At 42.6% G+C, this 17,677-nt stretch overlaps 1 protein-coding gene across 1 annotated transcript; it reads right to left on the bottom strand.

Annotated features, from left to right (window-relative positions):
* Nucleotides 1-265: 265 nt before the first annotated feature.
* Nucleotides 266-8,720, bottom strand: LOC134451582 (uncharacterized). The gene is made up of 6 exons (XM_063202088.1): nt 8,560-8,720; nt 7,996-8,090; nt 2,157-2,312; nt 1,599-1,899; nt 616-814; nt 266-269 (listed from the first exon to the last, which is right to left on the bottom strand). The coding sequence occupies exons 1-6, from the start codon at nt 8,684-8,686 to the stop codon at nt 266-268; spliced, it is 882 nt and encodes a 293-aa protein (XP_063058158.1). The 5' UTR covers nt 8,687-8,720.
* Between the last annotated feature and the right edge of the window lie 8,957 nt (nt 8,721-17,677).

The following is a 17,677-nucleotide window of genomic DNA, read 5'->3' as shown; positions in this document are numbered from 1 at the left end:
TTCTTTGAATACCCATCAATTGCAGCGAATAGTACAATTCCATATCTGCAAAAGAAAATAGTTTATTTATCATTCATTGACACATGATTTTGTGGAATTGACTTACATACAGTATACATTTGTTTTTAAGGATAGGTTATTGGTCATACATAAGAGTCACTTCTGTGAAGTATGTAGTGAAATTAACTGGCCTGAGGGATGCTGTTAGGGGGTGGGGGGTTAAGGTTCAAGTATTTGAGAATTACAGCCATTTTACAAACACATATCATCTGTTTGAGGCCAAAGAAAGTTGTCCAAGAGAACAATGACAGAAACGTTAATTCCGGCTGCACTTAGTTTGGCTCTTGTGCGCATTCCCATCTAAGCAGGCGAAACCGTGCAAGTCTTTGGGGCATTTTGATAGAAGTTAAGAGATTGAGAGAAGGTTCGGTATTGCCCGCTTGCATGGAAATGCGCTGCAAAAGCCAGAACGAGCGCAGCCTGCATGAAATGTTCTCCCAATTTTCCCTTTGACCAACTTCCTTTGGCCTCAAACAGATGTGATGTGTGTAAAACATTTTTTAAGAGTTCATAATGAGGATGGCATATTGTGTCTGACTTAGTGTGTTAACCCACCTGACTAACTTGTAGTTGGTTTCAATGTAGACGAGGGAGAGAGGAGATGGCACCTTGTCAGTACCGCTCATCACAACCCCGAGTTTGTTCATCCTCTGAAGGATGCCAATGCCATCGATCCGGTGCATGGCCTCAATTATTCTGTTCCACTGCACCCTGTAGCCCAATTTGTTTAGGCGCCTCCTTACTTGTCTGTAACCTAGACCAACGGAAGGAGAATAAGCAACGAGGAATAAGAGCATTCTACTCCGTTCTCCACATCTGCCAAGCCCCAACACTGGCTACTTTCAAAAAGCATCTGAAATCACATTTACTATATTCAGTGAGGCCTATGGTCCTTAACCACCCTGACCCACAACCGCACTTCTACTCCCTCCCCTCTTCTCTCCTCTATTCCCAAGCCCCATCTCCTTTTGTAAAGCAACCTTGGGTTACTTGAAAGGTGGTATATAAAATTAATTAATTATTAGTAGTAGTAGCAATAGTATACAGTGGCATGAGAAATGTTACCAGACAAATAGACCAGCCGTGACTCGATTCAAGCGACAGAGAATCGCTTCTGTGCAGCAAGAGCGATACGAGCGATACGAGCGATTGAAGCGGCTAGCGTATGTCCAGGCAAAGCATTCAAACATTCCCATTGGCTGTGGTCACTGACCTCTATACAGTCATTGGCTGTCGCGGCTGGTCGCCGAACAGTGTCATAGAAAGTTAAAAGGATTTCAACTTCAAACTGCCGCTCTCGGCGTGCGAATCGCTCTAGTCACCAGAATCGCTTTTGTTGCGCGACTCAATACAAAGTCAATTACTTCCGTTGCTCCCCTCGCTCTTGTCGCGGTAGGTGTATTTGTGCGTTTATGCTGTACATTGAGTGAAGTTGTGAAAAACAAAACGAGCAAAACAATGCTAATAAGTTGACTAAGTCACTATGTTGAAATACTTAACGGTGACTGATAACACGGTATTGTTTGTGACCAACCTACCCAAATTCGGTAAGACTTCTTTAATCTCCGTGATCAGTTTATCAAGCTCCTCATCAGACATAGTGCTGTATGAATCCATCATAGACAGGCCCCACTCGCGCATCCTACGAGTCAGGGTCCTCTGCGAGACGCCCAGCAGTCTGGCGATGCAGGGGACGCTGAGGTCCATGGCCATCAGTTCCTCCACATGCTCCTGGTGAACGTTCAACTTTGGACGGCCTCTTTCCAATGTTTTGTCCACCACGATGGCTTTTCGCCTGTCGTTCACGAGGGCCGATAGCTCCTGAAGACCTTTCAACACCTATAAAATTTACAAAAACGAAACTTGGAATAAGCTATAGGCCTACATTGACCAATGTGTGGCAGGCAGGCAGTCATTCAATCAACACAGAATCATGCACCCCCCCCACACACACACACACACACACCGTCCCACAAACCCATTAGGTCATCCAAACTATCTCTGTCTCTTCCTACCTACCAACCAACCACACACACACACACACACACACACACTAATAATACAATATAAAAGATGTATACACACTGAAAACCTACCTCCGGTGGAAGATCTAGGTGGGTGGATAAGGATGCAATCAGTGAAATCTCACTTTGGCAAACAAACTCAAGGAAATCTATATCCAGGGGCTCCTGTTTTAAGGCTTGCTCAAGCTTGGACTCCAGGCGCTCAATGATATGCTTTCCCACGGTCACCTGAGCAAAACGTCAAAAGAGTAGAGGAGTACAGTAACTTTTATTGACCCTGAAAAGAAAATGAAGTTTTCCAGCAACATACAGAAATACACCCAATAGACATTCAGACATTGAACAAATCAAGCATCCGTCACCCCTCTGTGCAGGCAAACAAAGATTATCTTAAAAATACTGTTTGAGTCACTATAAAACCTTATCTATAGAAAACAAGAAACTTTCAGACATAAGAGCTATAGAACTTTAAGAACAAAACACAAATGGAATAAGTCTAACACTCATAATAACTTGTTCCTCTGGAAACATGGATGACCGATTTATGGAGACTCATTTTATCCCAATATGGGTCATTTCACGTTAAATCAGAGACTTTGGGACCCGACCGACACGGATTCAATCATACTTGCTGTGCCTGTTTAGTAGCAAGGCGGCACCCCAGAAATGCATTTTTGTGAATCTGACACCAATATTAAGGGAGAAACAGACAAGCAAAGGTTTACATCTGAGGGTAGGACACTATGCATTCAGCCTTGATTATATGTCAGTTTAAGTCACAAAAGGATGTCTGAGGTATTGTTTGAACGCTCTTGTCTGGCTCTGCAAATTACACACACAGCATGGAATACAACAACCTTCAGAATATGAATGATGATGCATTGAAAATTTAAAATTTTAATATATATATATATATATATATATATATATATATATATATATATAAAATATATATTTTAAAATGGCTGGTTTCTTGTCTAAACATAGCCTGTAAGGTCATAAACAACACCTGAAAATGGGGTGTTTGGTTCTTTATTCATTTCAGAGATAATGGGACATAAAGGTTGAAATGAGTCGTAATGAAGTAGTGTCAGGGACAGGGCTGGACTGGCCATCTGGCATAACAGGCATTTTCCGAGTGGGCCCTGCACCCTCGTCGGTCCCTATTCCAGGTACTCAAAGACTACACGGCCTCTGCCCATTGTCAATGGACACAGTGGAAGCTAGACCATTTTAAGCATTCAGAGAAGGCAGGGTTGAAAGAATAAGCTCAGTAAAGGAATTCTTTAAATCTTCAAGTATCAAAGGGTATGTTGTAGCTGTACATGATGGCAACTAGTGGCCAGCTTGTGTTGAGGAATGTATGCCGATCACTGGAGAGGTGAAACTGAACTTCCTGCATCCTCATGGACCATCTCCATCCTTCACATATTCCGATAGACATGCTGTCATGTGATATTACTATGGTATCACCGTATTATTACTAGGTGATTTGTATGGTGCCATATTTTTGAGTCCCATTGTCTCTGAAATGAATAAAGAACCAAACACCAGCATTTCAGGTGTTGTTCATGACATTGCAGGCTATGTTTAGACAAGGAACTGGCCATTTTAAAATACAAGTTTTTTTGATATTCAATTTATGATAATTCATATTCTGAGGGTTGTTGTGTTCTATGCTGTTTGTGTAATTTGTAGAGACAGAAAAGAGCTTTAAAATAATATCACGGACATATTTTTGTGACTTACACTGACTGATATAATCAAGGCTGAATGCATTGCGTCCTACCTTCATACGTAAACCTTCGCTAGTCTGTTTCTCCCTTAATATTGGTGTCAGATTCACACAAATGCAGTTCTGGGGTGCTACCTTGCTACTAAACAGGCACAGCAAGTATGATTGAAATCTGTGTCGGTCGAGTGCCAAAGTGTCTGATTTCACGTGAAATGACCCATATATTGAATGCAAATTATACCTGTTTGATAGGCGGATTGTAGAGTTAATGTCTGATTTTATATTAATTGAATGTCATTTGTCAATGTAATGAATTTGTGATGTGCATGCATGAGCAGTAGTAATGTCATTGTTGCGCAACAATGTGTCGTACTGTACTTCTCTACTGTTATATAAAAACTGTTTTTTGACAATATACTGCATACTACTGCAGTATTAGGGCAGCTTGGCAAGCCAGACTAACTAGAAAAGTTTCATCTGGCACTGCACAGTTCAGAAAGGACCATTTCTGGTGAAGAATCCATGCTGTCTTTCAAATGGGAATGATCATGAAAAGCAGCATGAGACTTCCCAGCCTAGCTTTGTTGTTTTTATGTGTATAGGTCAAGAACACGCTTTTGCACACCTCTGTAGTTGGGCAGGTGCGTAGGATATTATCCCAGGCAGTGGGGTTTGTAGTATTTTCCTTGGATAGATGAACGGACAACTTCTGTCTTTCTTAGAGGTTTATTTGGCGAGACCAAAACACACAGCCGACTCCTATCGTAACTAACATTAACCCCCAAAACCGCATCCTGCATGCGCATTACATTTGAAGTTACATTCTATCCATGTACTGGCGCATGCGCACAATAACAACACATGACTCAATCATGACAGGGTTGACATTCAAGTGTTAAAGGAGAAGTCCATTTTTTTTAACATTAAGGCCATTTTCTGGGTGGCCTGCAATGTTTTAGAGTCCCCCTCACCGTTTATTTCATGTTTGCTGCAGTCTCTGTTACTTGGCTGATTTGGATTTGATCTCAACCAGCTTTAGAATGGCCGTCTATGAGCACCTGCGACTCTGTTCTTAAAATCACCTTAAACATTTGTTTTCGAAAGTCTACAGCTCACAAAGTGGTTAGGGGTGTTCACTAGCAGTCCCTAACAAGTTTCAAGGCGAAATATGGCTTCTGTCATTTTTTATTTGCCATTTTGTGAAAGAAAGTGAAAGTGAAACTTAATTTACAAATTGCTACATAAAACACACATAAAACACGACAGATGCCATATTTCGCTACAAAAATTCTTAAGGAACAGCAGTGAATACTGCTGCACACTTGGTGAGTTGCATATTCTTGAAAACAATTGTTAAAGGTGATTTTAAGAACAGAGTTGCAGGTGCCCATAGACAGCCATTCTAAAGCTGGTTGAGATCAAATCCTAAAACATTGCAGACCACTCAGAAAATGGCCTTGATGTTAAAAAAACTGGACTTCTCCTTTAAGAAATCCTGCACATTCCACAAACAAACTTTAATACAACGTTTCAGTCATCCGACCTTCTTCAGGCTCTTTTATGTGGTTACGTGGCGCTATTCCGACATGTCTCTATTCCAACGTTAATGTCTATTGTCGGAATACAGACACGTTTTCCACCGTCCGCCGCTATTCCTACATGCTGCTATTACGACATCCCTAACCCTAACCCCTAAAAAGTGTCGGAATAGCTGCATGTCGGAATAGCGCTATGCCCTTTTACGGGGGGGCAACCGCTATTCCGACATAGCACTATTCCGACAAAGCGCTATTCCGACCCAGGGTTAGGGTTAGGGTTAGGGATGTCGGAATAGTGGTATGTAGGAATAGTGGTGGACGGTGGAAAGCGTGTCGGTATTCCGACAATAGACATTAATGTCGGAATAGCGACATGTCGGAATAGCGCCACGTAACCCTTTTAGGTTATGTATGACATCCAACAGTGCAGTGGTAGGTCAGGATAGACTCATTCCGGTCAGGATATTTTCATTTTTAAGTGTATCGGTATCGGCCGATATGTGTGTGGTTAGGCCGATAGGCAATATTTATTATTTTATGTCAATTGATACTTTATTTTTTTATTACTTGATTGTTAGACATTACTTGATTGTTAGAGTGGGTGTTTATCGGGTATCGGCCAAGGTTGATGGGGGGGAAAAAAATAATAATAAAAAAAAAAATTCGGTATCGCATCGGCCATTAACACTAGAACTACCACGGAGGGGCCAATTGACCTTTTTACCTAAAAGACCCACAAGAGGGTCATTTGACCCTTTGGACCCCCTGCGGACGCTCCTTTTGTTGTGGACATGTGGCTGTTAGCAGCTCACAGCTGTCACGAGTCACAGAGTCGCTTGAGCCTGTGTGGGGAAGGGGACCCCAAGGCAAGCTTTTAGTATTGAGGTAGGTTATGCATGTTTTTGCATGTGTGTGTGTGTGTGTGTGTGTGTGTGTGTGTGTGTGTGTGTGTGTGTGTGTGTGTGTGTGCGCGCGCGCGCGCGCGCGCGCGCCCATATGGTGGATTTTTATGCAGTAAATCATCAGGATCAACGAGAATTTGGGATCAAAACTCAAAAAAATACAAAACAAAACTAAATTTACAATGAATGCAAAAGCAACTGTTTTCACAGTTTTTGTGTGGAAGGTTGTTGCAGAAGTAACTTATTTTTGTGTGGCAAAAATAGAAGAAAAAAAATTTACAAAGATAAAAAGCATATTATTTACAAAGAATGTAAATGAGTGAAATACATTTGAGCAGTCACTAACAATTCTGGCACTGCCATTGCTCCTTTCGGCATTTCCCACATGTGTATTTGTAACAGACATCACAGCGCATTGTTGCACGATTGTCCTTGCATTTGATTTTAGCCTGACACTTGGCTCTTTGTCCGAGTTGTGGTGTGGAGGGTTGTTGCCGAAGCAATTGCTCCTTTTGGTCCTTTTTCATACCCACGTGGGAGTGAGCCAACTCTCTTGCCAGTTCAAACAGGAAATCCACCCGTCTTTCCTTTCTCCCGGTGCATAATTGATAGAGCACGTGGGCATTCAGTGCTGCAATGTCTATCATGTTGTAGAACACTGCTACTGGCCAGCGCCTTGTTCCTGCGCGGACAGTGTATTCCCGCACCATCTGGTCCATGATATCGACGCCACACTTTGTTGTGTTGTAGAGTGTGATGGTGTTTGGCTTCTTTTTGGTGGTTTCCTGTGTCTGAATCGTGCTGTGCATGCTGCTGAGAACATACACAGTCTTCTTCCGCTTGGGCGTGTACACAGTCAGTGTGGCACCAGTGGATGAAAATACCTGGGTGGTACATTCATCGCGGTGCATCTGTCGAGTTGACGGTGGGATTTCTTGGCGAATCCTGTTGACTGTGCCGAGGATGGTTGAATTCCGGCTCAGTAGTCGTTTTGCAAGTGACAGTGATGTAAAGAAATTGTCTGTGGTAACATTTCTGCCCTTGTCCAAGAATGGTTCCATCAGCCTCATGACTACACTCTCAGACACTCTCTCCCCACGTGGCCAAGTGGGGTCCTTGCCAAGATATGGGAGGATGTTGCAGATGTATTTGGTTTTCAAGTCACACGCCACCCAAAACTTGATACCAAACTTGTCTGGTTCATTTGCAATGTACTGTAGGAAACAGCAGCGAGTCTTGCACGGGAAAAGTTGTTTGCCAATGGTGATGTGTTGACCAGGGATGTAGGATGTGATGCAGTTGGTGACAAACAATCCCCATATGTTTGAAATTGCAGCAAACCTATCAGTCTCTGCTCGCTCGCTGCGGGTGTCTCTGTCATCAAAGCGCAGGTGATGCATGATGTTTTGGAAACGGCCTCGGGACATGGTTTCGATGATGTGTGGGCTTCCCAGGTTTTTCGACCAGCAGTCAGGCAGTGATGGCACCTTGAAGATTCCCCTCATGATGGTGATGGAAATAAATGCCATTAGTTCAGGTATGTCCATGAACCAATCCACTTGCTCAGTGTGCTGCGCATGTTGAATTGTACAGTCTCGAATGATGCCAAGCATGTCCAGAGTGATGAAACAAAGGAAGCTCTGAAGGCGACTTGTGATTGACCTCCTGGCCTTAGCTGTTGGCTCTCCATCTGCGCTGTATGGCGATGGTGGGGTGAAATGTGGACCCGTTCCCACCTGTTCTTCATGCCATACTGTGCCATCTTTTGCGGTCTCTGTCACATCAGTCGCCAGCCGAGCTCTCTTTGTTGGTTGGGGATCACTCTCCTCATCTGTAGCGTGAAAAAAATGTAACTATGAGCAATGGGAAATTCAAATGAGATCACAAATGCAAGTATAGAAGTTTATCACTCCAAAAAATTGTTTATTTTTCTAGTTTCAAGTAATGTAGTAAAAATCACCTTGGATCTAGTATTTTTCAACTAGAAATAAAAACCTCAAATTAGACTATTTTTACTTGTTTTAAGAAATTTGCCGATGGGGCAAGCATTTTTTTTACTAGGTTAGCAATATTTGGTAGCCAAATTTGCTAGGCAAAATTTGCTAGGCAAACAACATTTGCTTGAAATGAGTAAATCAAGCTAGTAAAAAAATCTTAGCTAGTAAAAAAAAGCTTGCCCCATTGGCAAATGTCTTAAAACATGTCAAAATAGTCTAGTTTTTAGGTTCTTTTTTTCTAGTAAAAAATACTAGTTCTGAGGTGAAATGTAAAATGGGAAATAATATGAAATGAGATATTACCTGAAGACAACTGAGACAGCTCGGAGTCTGAATCCATCTGGAGATTGATGTCTTCACCATCCGATTCGCAAGGGTCAGCTCCATCCAGGATCATTTCCAATGACTGTTGAGTGCTGTATCTCTGCATCTTCGTTCCTTGGAGAGGAGCTTCTTTCACCACAAAATTCTTGAGGGAAATGAAGCAGTAGTCCACATGCACTATTTATCCATCTAACAATTGCCAGGTTGCATTCACATGAGTCGTTATGGTCATATGGCATGGGAGATTCACACGCATGTGAGATTCAACCATTATCTGAATGCAGTCATATGATTCGTCAAAAAAAAAAAAATGTTGACAAAGTGTGGACAATTCAACCCCGCGAATTAACACAGGGACGTGGAATGGAATGGTGGTGGTGGGATGAGATGGGAACCACAATGGCGTCGGCGGCGTAGTTCTACCACAGATTCTATAAGGGCTGTGGTTCTACACGACAAAGTAAGTAACACAGTGAAAGGAAAGCGTTCGTGCGCAACATTGTTACATCCACGCTGTTACAGTAAAGCTTACTATATTCTAAAGTTGACTTACTTGCGAGTCAGCCATGGCTCCGCCGTCTTCACTCATTTTGCAGCAACGTTGTTTGTTTCCCCCCCAACACAACAACGGGTGTTCGAATCCAGTCAGTGGGCAGCAGCAAAGACTGGTGAATAACAAACGAAGTGGTGGTTTGCTCTTCAGAAGAGTCTTGTAAACACGGCGTCCACCAGGCTACTTCAAATCAAGCTGCATGCACAATGTAGAACTAGCCTACATGTAGCCTATTTCCAGTCCCATGTTTTGCATGCTCGGCTCTGCAAGATTGAGGGTCTTGTACATAGAGGTAGAAAATAATACTAGAGAGGACCCCGCCCCCCCTTTTACGGCAATCTGTAGCAGCCATTATCTGGAGGTAGATCAGAGAAATGGAAACTAACGGAGAACGAGGCTCACCTCTGTCAAAAATGGCTTAATCATGTGAAAATGTCCATCAACACACTATACAAGGACAATAGTTGAAGTGTGTTGCCAACTATGTTCATAAAATATATTATTTGATTTTTAAATGTATTTTATCGACTCATATGATTTAAGTAAATATTTAGCCTGATATTTCAATTCTGGTCTTTGATTAAAGTGTTACTTCATATTTACACAGTTTTAGTCAATTTCTTGACAGGGGTGGGCGTGTTCTCCATTGACTTGCATTGCCTACACTACCTACGGAAGTTGGGAAGCTCCAGCTGCCATTTCCCAGTGCTGTCGCAAATTGCTGTGTCCTCTCTAGTGTTATTTTCTACCTCTATGGTCTTGTAGCAACCCAATGTAAGTAGTCTGCCGAATGTGAGTGCCCGGATATCCGCCCGAGTATTTACGTCTATTTTACCTCAGCTACTCGATTTCGGTCGTGTATTTACGACAGTTTAACCTCAGCTACTTGATTTCGGTCCGATTTGAGTCGGTGAAGATGGAAGGGACGGTGCCGTGCGTAAAGAGCCCACAGCACATCGCCGTTTCGGCGACACCAGATAGTTCTTTGATCTCCCAATCAAAAGAATAGGCCCGGTGACCAATAACATCAAAATAATAATAATAAAAAAATATATAATGAAATTATAACTTAAAACCGGTTTGGGTGTGGAAATTAAACTGTCTCAACCGGGCACCCAAAGGGAATCCATCGAAAAGATAGCCTAACGGCGTCACTTTCTCGTCGGCATTTTGTTTTTATTATCCAGGAGGACTGAGCTGAAAACTGCAGCAGTCACCTTGCACAGTTCTAGCTGCTCTGATGCACCTGTGTGTCTAAGCAAATAATCCTGCCCATTCGCAATGTTAAATAAAAAGTTTTGCACAAGACTAGCCTAAAATAGATGCACTGTCACAGACACTGGAATAGCCCGTTTCGGAAGGCATTAAAGTCACGAGTTTACCCAGTCTAAATGTAGCTAGCACTCGGGAAGTTTCTGAGTTTTACTCCTTACATTAGTGAAACATAACATCAGGATATCCTACAAGTTAAAAGAATATCTGGGCGCATAGCCTTCTCCCTGAGTTAGAAAACAGCAGCTATGCCGCATATGGTGTAGTTATTATTTGGTGGTGCAAAAACAACACGCGAAACCATGCCGCATATTGTGCCATTATTATCGGTGATGCCGAAACAAAGCCAGATTGGTGACTAGAGCCTGCCTAGTACATTTAGACATAGCCTACTCATTTGATTGTGCCATGTACATTTAAAAGCGTCAGTGCAGAATTAAACAGTGCGCTGAATATACAGTGCCCTCCATAATTATTGGCACCCCTGGTTGAGATGTGTTTTTTAGCTTCCAATTATTATTATTTTTTTCTAAATAATATGGGACCTTAATGGAAAAAAAGAGAAAAATCCAACCTTCAATACAAGTGCATTTATTCAGTGGGGAAAAAATCCCACATAAAGAAATAATTATTTGACATCAAATAATGTGTGTCACAATTATTAGCACCCCTGGTGTTAATATTTTGTACAACCCCCTTTTGCCAACAAAACAGCACCTAATCTTCTCCTATAATGTTTCACAAGATGGGAAAAGACAGAAAGAGGGATCTTCAGCCATTCCTCTTTGCAGAATCTCTCTAAATCATCCAGAGACCTGGGTCCTCTCCTCTGTACTCTCCTCTTCAGCTCACCCCACAGGTTCTCAATGGGGTTGAGGTCAGGGGACTGAGATGGCCATGGGAGGAGCTTGATTTTGTGTCTGGTGAACCATTTCTGTGTAGATTTGGCCATATGTTTAGGGTCATTGTCTTGCTGAAAGACCCAGTGATGACCCATCTTCAGCTTTCGGGCAGAGGGCAACAGATTTTGATTTAAAATGTCCTGGTATTTCAAAGCATTCATGATGCCATGCACCCTAACAAGGTTCCCAGGGCCTTTGGAAGCGAAACAGCCCCACAGCATCACTGACCCACCCCCATACTTCACAGTGGGTATGAGGTGCTTTTCAGCATGCGCATCTTTCGTGGCACGCCAGACCCACTTAGAGTGTTTGTTGCCAAAAAGCTCAATCTTGGTCTCATCTGACCAAAGCACACGGTCCCAGTTGAAGCCCCAAAAACCGCTTGGCGAACTCCAGACGTTTGCAATTATGATTGTGAGTGAGGAAAGGTTTTCTCCGTGCATGCCTCCCAAACAGCTTGTTGGCGTGTAGACAGCGCCTGATGGTTGATTTGGAGACTTTGTGACCCCAGGATGCTACCATTTGTTGTAATTCTGTAACAGTGAGCTTTGGAGATCTTTTGATTTCTCTTACCATCCTCCTCACTGTGCGTGATGGCAAAATAAACTTGGGTCCTCGTCCAGGCTTGTTTACCACTGTTCCAGTTGTTTTGAACTTCTTAATTATTCCTCTCACAGTGGATATGGGCAGCTGCAGTTGAGTGGCAATCTTCTTGTAACCTCTGCCTGACCTGTGAAGGTCGACGCACATCTGCCTCACTTGTATGCTATGTTCCTTTGTCTTTCCCATGTTTAAGAGTGGATAAGAGAAATGGCCTTGGTGTCACGTCATATTTATACCCCAGGGAAACAGGAAGTGATGGATTACTAATTAAATGTTTCTACATACCCTGGTAAACTTTGTAAACTACTGTAGAAATTACAGAAATGCTTCAATTATATTTATTTCCTGGGAATTGTTAAAGGGACACTCCACCCATTTTGCATTAGGCTTTCCATTGCTAGACACCCAGTCATACTTTTGAATGGTCTTGCAAAAATCTCTCAATTCCCCCTGAGATAGGAGAAACCCGCATTCATCTCTTAACACTTCCTATGTCAATGATGTAAAAATTGTCATTTTGCATCATCGACATAGGAAGTGTAAGAGAGGTGGATTTCTGTTGAGACTACAAGCCTTTTTCCCACCTTTTCAACCCCGCCCATAGGGGGTTGGACCTAATGCTCTAACATACCTATCACAGATCAGTGTCCCAGTGCTTTGGAAATCACTGGCATTGAGGCTCCGGTAAGCAGTGTTGCCAGATTGGGCTGTTTCCCACACAATTGGGCTGCTTGAGATAGCCGTCTGCGGGTAAAAATGGCATTTTACAGGAAAACTCGCCCGAAGCTGGAGCACACTGCAGCTTAGTTTTCAAGTCTTTATTTTTTGCACACACCCGACCAACGTTTCGGTGTTGATACACCTTCTTCAGAGTCAAATGATGGCAAGAGAGAGACACACATTTCAAGACTTGACATTCACAGGTGATCCCACTTGGTTTGGCTAAATTGGTCTCATCTCATTGCAGGTAATTGACCCCACCCCCCAACACCAGGACAAGATTGCAGACAATTAGACAGAGAGGCTTCGTAGAAAGGCATTTTGGATTCATACTCTAAATTCAGTGGAGCCTCAGGGCATAAATGAGGAACACAATATGTCTTGCTCTCTGTAACAAATTGTTCCAGCATCGCGGCTGTGGTCTTGTAATAATTGTAGCTGTGGTTTTATTGACAATGTTCTTTGTGTATTGTTTTTTTTACTTTTTTATTTTGTTTTGGGAAGTTGGCAAGCTGTCTAATTGTCTACAATTTTGTCCTGGTGTTGGGGGGTGGGGTCAATTACCTGCAATGAGATCAGACCAATTTAGCCAAACCAAGTAGGATCACCTGTGAATGTCAAGTCTTGAAATGTGTGTCTCTCTCTTGCTATCATTCGACTCTGAAGAAGGTGTAGCAACACAGAAACGTTGGTCGCGTGTGTGCACAAAATAAAGTCTTGAAAACTAAGCTGCAGTGTGCTCCAGCTTCTCCTTTCCAGTGATGTCTGTCCCACTGTGATGCACCTGCAAGCAGGGTTGCCAGATGAGGCTGATGATTTCCAGCCCAAAAAATGCTCAAAACCAGCCTAGAAGCTTAAAATCCCACCCAATTCTATTGATTTCTATGGCTAAAATTGGGCGGGTTTTTCTGCTAAATGCCATTTTTACCCGCACACGACCATCCTAAGCAGCCCAATTGGGCGAGAAACAGCCCAATCTGGCAACACTGCCTGCAAGCTGAGGGAGGGATGATGCATAGAGTCCCAAATAACTGGGTGTGGCCTGTGGAACTTGAGCATCGCAGTGCATTATGGGGATTGTTGTCACAAATCCACAAGCACTAAAAAGTCATTTTCTGCCTTTTCTTGGCCAAGAATGCACCAAATTAGAAATGTATGTTACTATTCTACTATAAATATGACCCACTTTCAGTAACATATTCATGTCTCCACCGGTGGAATGCCCCTTTAAGGGTGCCAATAATTGTGGAACAGGTGATTTAATGAAAAATAATTATTTTTTAGTCAGGGATTTTTTTTATTTTCTTACAATTCATTTGAGTTGAAGGCTACATTTTCCTACAATTTTCAGTGTGACAGTATTCTTCTGCAATAAACACTGAATTTATTTTAAGGCTTTTAACACATCTCAACCAGGGGTGCCAATAATTATGGAGGGCACTGTAAATATCGGAGCCATTCTCCCTCCGTGTCTAGATACAGTCAGAGGCGCGCGCGCGCTCTTATTTCTGTATTAGGCCTATATGAAAATATCATAAAACGTCACAACATCAGAGGACCTTCGTGGTGGAGGATACTTGCGGCGGGGGCCGAGACCGAGTTGTTACGGGACACTCTTAATATTATTGAAGGGACAGACCATGCTCGATACTTCACCAGGTCTAAATAGCACTCGAAAAATTATGCCGCATATTGCAGATTATTTGGTGATGCCAACAACACATGAAACTAGGCACAGTGTAGACTAGAGCCTATAATTTAGACATAGTCTATTCATTTGATTGTGCTACGTAAACTTAAAAGTGTCAGTACAACGGGACGCTGAAATATTGGAGCCAGTAACTTCGTGTCCGGTGGATATTGTGCAGATGTGTGCGCGCGCGCACAACTAATTTCTCTCCCATCTCTTTGCACATCAAGCCTCCGATCTCCAAAAAGACACGGGCACTCAGGATAACTGTTTACAGAGGCTGTTTAAATAATGTGATGCACGTTCTTCATGACATGGCATGGTTTGGCCACCCTAAATTCAACATGACTGCATTCGCACACATATCGTTTAAACATCCATGATGGAATTGTCACTCTTAATGTGCAAGTATTGGATATGAAAAAAAGATACTAAAACGGTCACAACACCAGAGGACCCGTGGTGGCGTGGTGGATATTTGCGGCGGGGGCCGAGGCCGAGTTGTCACGGTAGTCTACAATCATATNCAGGGCCGGTTCTGGCTTATTTGGTGCCCTAGGCAAGTTTGAGTTCTGGCGCCCCCTACCCCCCCCCCCCTTCTTATACCTTACAGATCACAAGAGTAATATCCGTAGTAAGCTTAACTAAATAGCATCAAGAACAATAACCGTTTTTCATCAAATGGATTTGTGGTTCTTTTTGACAGGCGACCAACACATCAGATTGAGTCGCATGAAAGTAGCTTCACTGTGTGGTATGTTGGATGTGATGGTGGTGGGGCCCCCAACCCCAGATGAGATGGAGGTTATCAATGTGTTTGAATTGTAACGTGAAATTGAAATGCCAGGAGAGTGATACAGTAGGCCTACATTTGCATGTAAAATGCATAGACAATAAGCCTACCAAGGAGGTCTGCATTGATCTACACTACCTACAGCATCACAAAGCATGGCAGCATAACAATTTTAATAAGCTACACATTTGTGCTGTCTTCCAAACCAATTTCATTTCTGGACTGGAAATAGTGGTGCATTTGTGAGTAGGAGAATGAGAAGGGGGCTATCTATGTGTTTGAACTGGAGGGACAGGGTGAGAGAAAGGGAGAAGAGCTGTCACGCTATTGAATTTCATAATATACAAAATATAGTAAATAGCCTCACTTGTCTGCTGTGCATGGTTCTGTTACATGATTAATGTAGGCTATGTCATTCTGGTCTGGAAATTAATGTTTTTTTTTAAGCTTACAACAAGCAGGTAATTCATGTGGATGGAAGGAGATATGGCAGCTAAAATTGTTTTAAACATTGCACCAGTCTTACTTTACATTGCTTGTCAACCTAAGCAAGTAGGCCTATTATGATATCAGGTGGGTGTTAGTGAGTAGTGAGTAGGCTACTAACAGCTACTTTACTGGATTTCATTGCTTGGCATACTTGGCTAATGTTAGCATGCTAACTAGCGATTTCTCTGATCAAAAACAAAGCTCTTTTTCTCTCTAATTCCAAATAGTAACCTCATAACTATTAGGCTTTCCATAATCACAAACGGTTGCTGATTAAATCACATAGTTCCAAAACACCCTCTGAAACTCCTGCATCATGCAATGAGTGGTTTAATGAGAACATAATAATCTCCATCCAGCAGAGCAGCACTATTGTTTGCGCTTGCCCTCTCTCTCTCGAGTGAGTCTCCAAATTCAAAATAGAGCGCAGGCTGTCACTCGTCCCGCCCCCTTTCTCAGAACTGTCTGTTTATTGGTTCACAGACTTCCCAGAGACAGTTGGAAGCGATATTACTATTGGCTGAGGGGCGCTTTGCCGTGAGGAGCGCTTTCGCCACTCTTTGTTGATTGCGACTTCATAAAAAAAACTTCATATCGCAAAATTACGCATAGGAGAGCGCCATTTCGGCGCCCCTTCTTCACATGGCGCTCTAGGCGACCGCCTAGCCGGCCTATGCTAAAAACCGGCCCTGATCATATTATAGCCTAGAAGGGACAGTCAGGCGACACAGCGCGACTCACATAGGGTAGCTGTGGTACCGCAAAGCATTCCTGATGGTGGAATTAAGGCACTTGTTGGGTCTTTCTCAAATGCAAGGCCAGTGTCCTTCCAAGTGTATCAGCCTAATTAGGCACGCCCAGTGATTGGATACCCTTTATTAGTCATACCCAGTGATTGGATATTCTGTAGAGTTCACCAAAAAGTATCCAATCACTGGGCGTGACTAATTAGGCTGATACACTTGGAAGGACACTGGCCTTGCATTTGAGAAAGACCTGTATGTGACTTTTATTGCCGATCACATACTACAGACTGAAGTAGGCAAAACATATCGAACACTGAGTGAATGCGCTCCTCATAGGGTAAACCAATCGATCACAGAACATTCTAACAATATACTACAAAGCCTGTATGAAATGCATTAGGCCTACAGCATTTCAACTTTTATTTACCAAAAGAATTGCTAATTAAAATAAAAAAAACAACAGCAACGTGTTATCAGGAATGCTTAATCAATTCTTTCACGTTGTCCCAACTCCAGAGGCATGAATTCAAGTTGTGACAACCGGACCCAGACACCAAATGCCGGATCTGGGTCAGATGTTGGTAAGCATTTGGGTCGGATCTTCAAAGCGGTCTGGTGGCCCGGTGTCTTAGTTTAGAACTGCCCAGCACCGAGCTGGATTGGGACTACAGATCAAGAATGGATCAGGGCCAGAACAGGCCCAGATCATCCACTGATAGGCTACCAAAACATCCGGCCCAAATGCTTGCCAACATCTGGCCCTGATCCGGTCCAAATTTTGGCTGTCTGGGTCCGGTTGTCACAATCTGAATTCATGCCTCTGGCCTACTTAAGGAGTTGGGGCAACGTTAAGCATTCCTGGTAACACTTTGCTGTTGTTTTTATTTTATACATCAATTCTTTTTGTAGATAAAAGTGGGAATGATCATCTACTGATAGGCTACCAAAACACATAGAGCGGATTTGGCCCAGATCTGTTCCAACACACAGTTGGCCCTGATCCGTGATTCATCATGATATGCATGAATGAGAATATACAATAGATACATCCAATTTCAAACATAAACCAATAAAACAGTCATTTTAAACCCATAAATGCTCTTTTTTTTACAATTAGTAAGATGTATGCAAGAGAGCTCAAGAGAGCCGAAACGCGTCTGCTTGTGGACATATATCTATAATAAATAACTATACATAGGCCTACCATATGGTTTATTTTCAGGTGTGGAGTTGGATCTAACCTCAATGGGCGCACGTTATTACAAGTTATTAATCCCCAGTTGACTTTTGAAAATCTGACAGTTGGTTTCCAATGGTTGCAATAAATAG

Source organism: Engraulis encrasicolus, chromosome 6, assembly GCF_034702125.1.
Source record: "Engraulis encrasicolus isolate BLACKSEA-1 chromosome 6, IST_EnEncr_1.0, whole genome shotgun sequence".
NCBI classification, from domain to species: domain Eukaryota; kingdom Metazoa; phylum Chordata; class Actinopteri; order Clupeiformes; family Engraulidae; genus Engraulis; species Engraulis encrasicolus.
This window is presented reverse-complemented; position numbering and strand designations above follow the sequence as displayed.

What these genes read in the sequence shown, in the direction of transcription:
- LOC134451582 (XM_063202088.1), bottom strand. Translation starts at nt 8,686, where the DNA reads ATGCAGAGATACAGCACTCAACAGTCATTGGAAATGATCCTGGATGGA. An exon ending in CAGTATGGCATGAAGAACAG is followed by an intron (nt 2,313 to 7,995) that starts GTGGGAACGGGT and finishes CGTTTTGCTCAG; the next exon opens with GTGACCGTGGGAAAGCATAT. An exon ending in ACCTAGATCTTCCACCGGAG is followed by an intron (nt 1,900 to 2,156) that starts GTAGGTTTTCAG and finishes TAAATTTTATAG; the next exon opens with GTGTTGAAAGGTCTTCAGGA.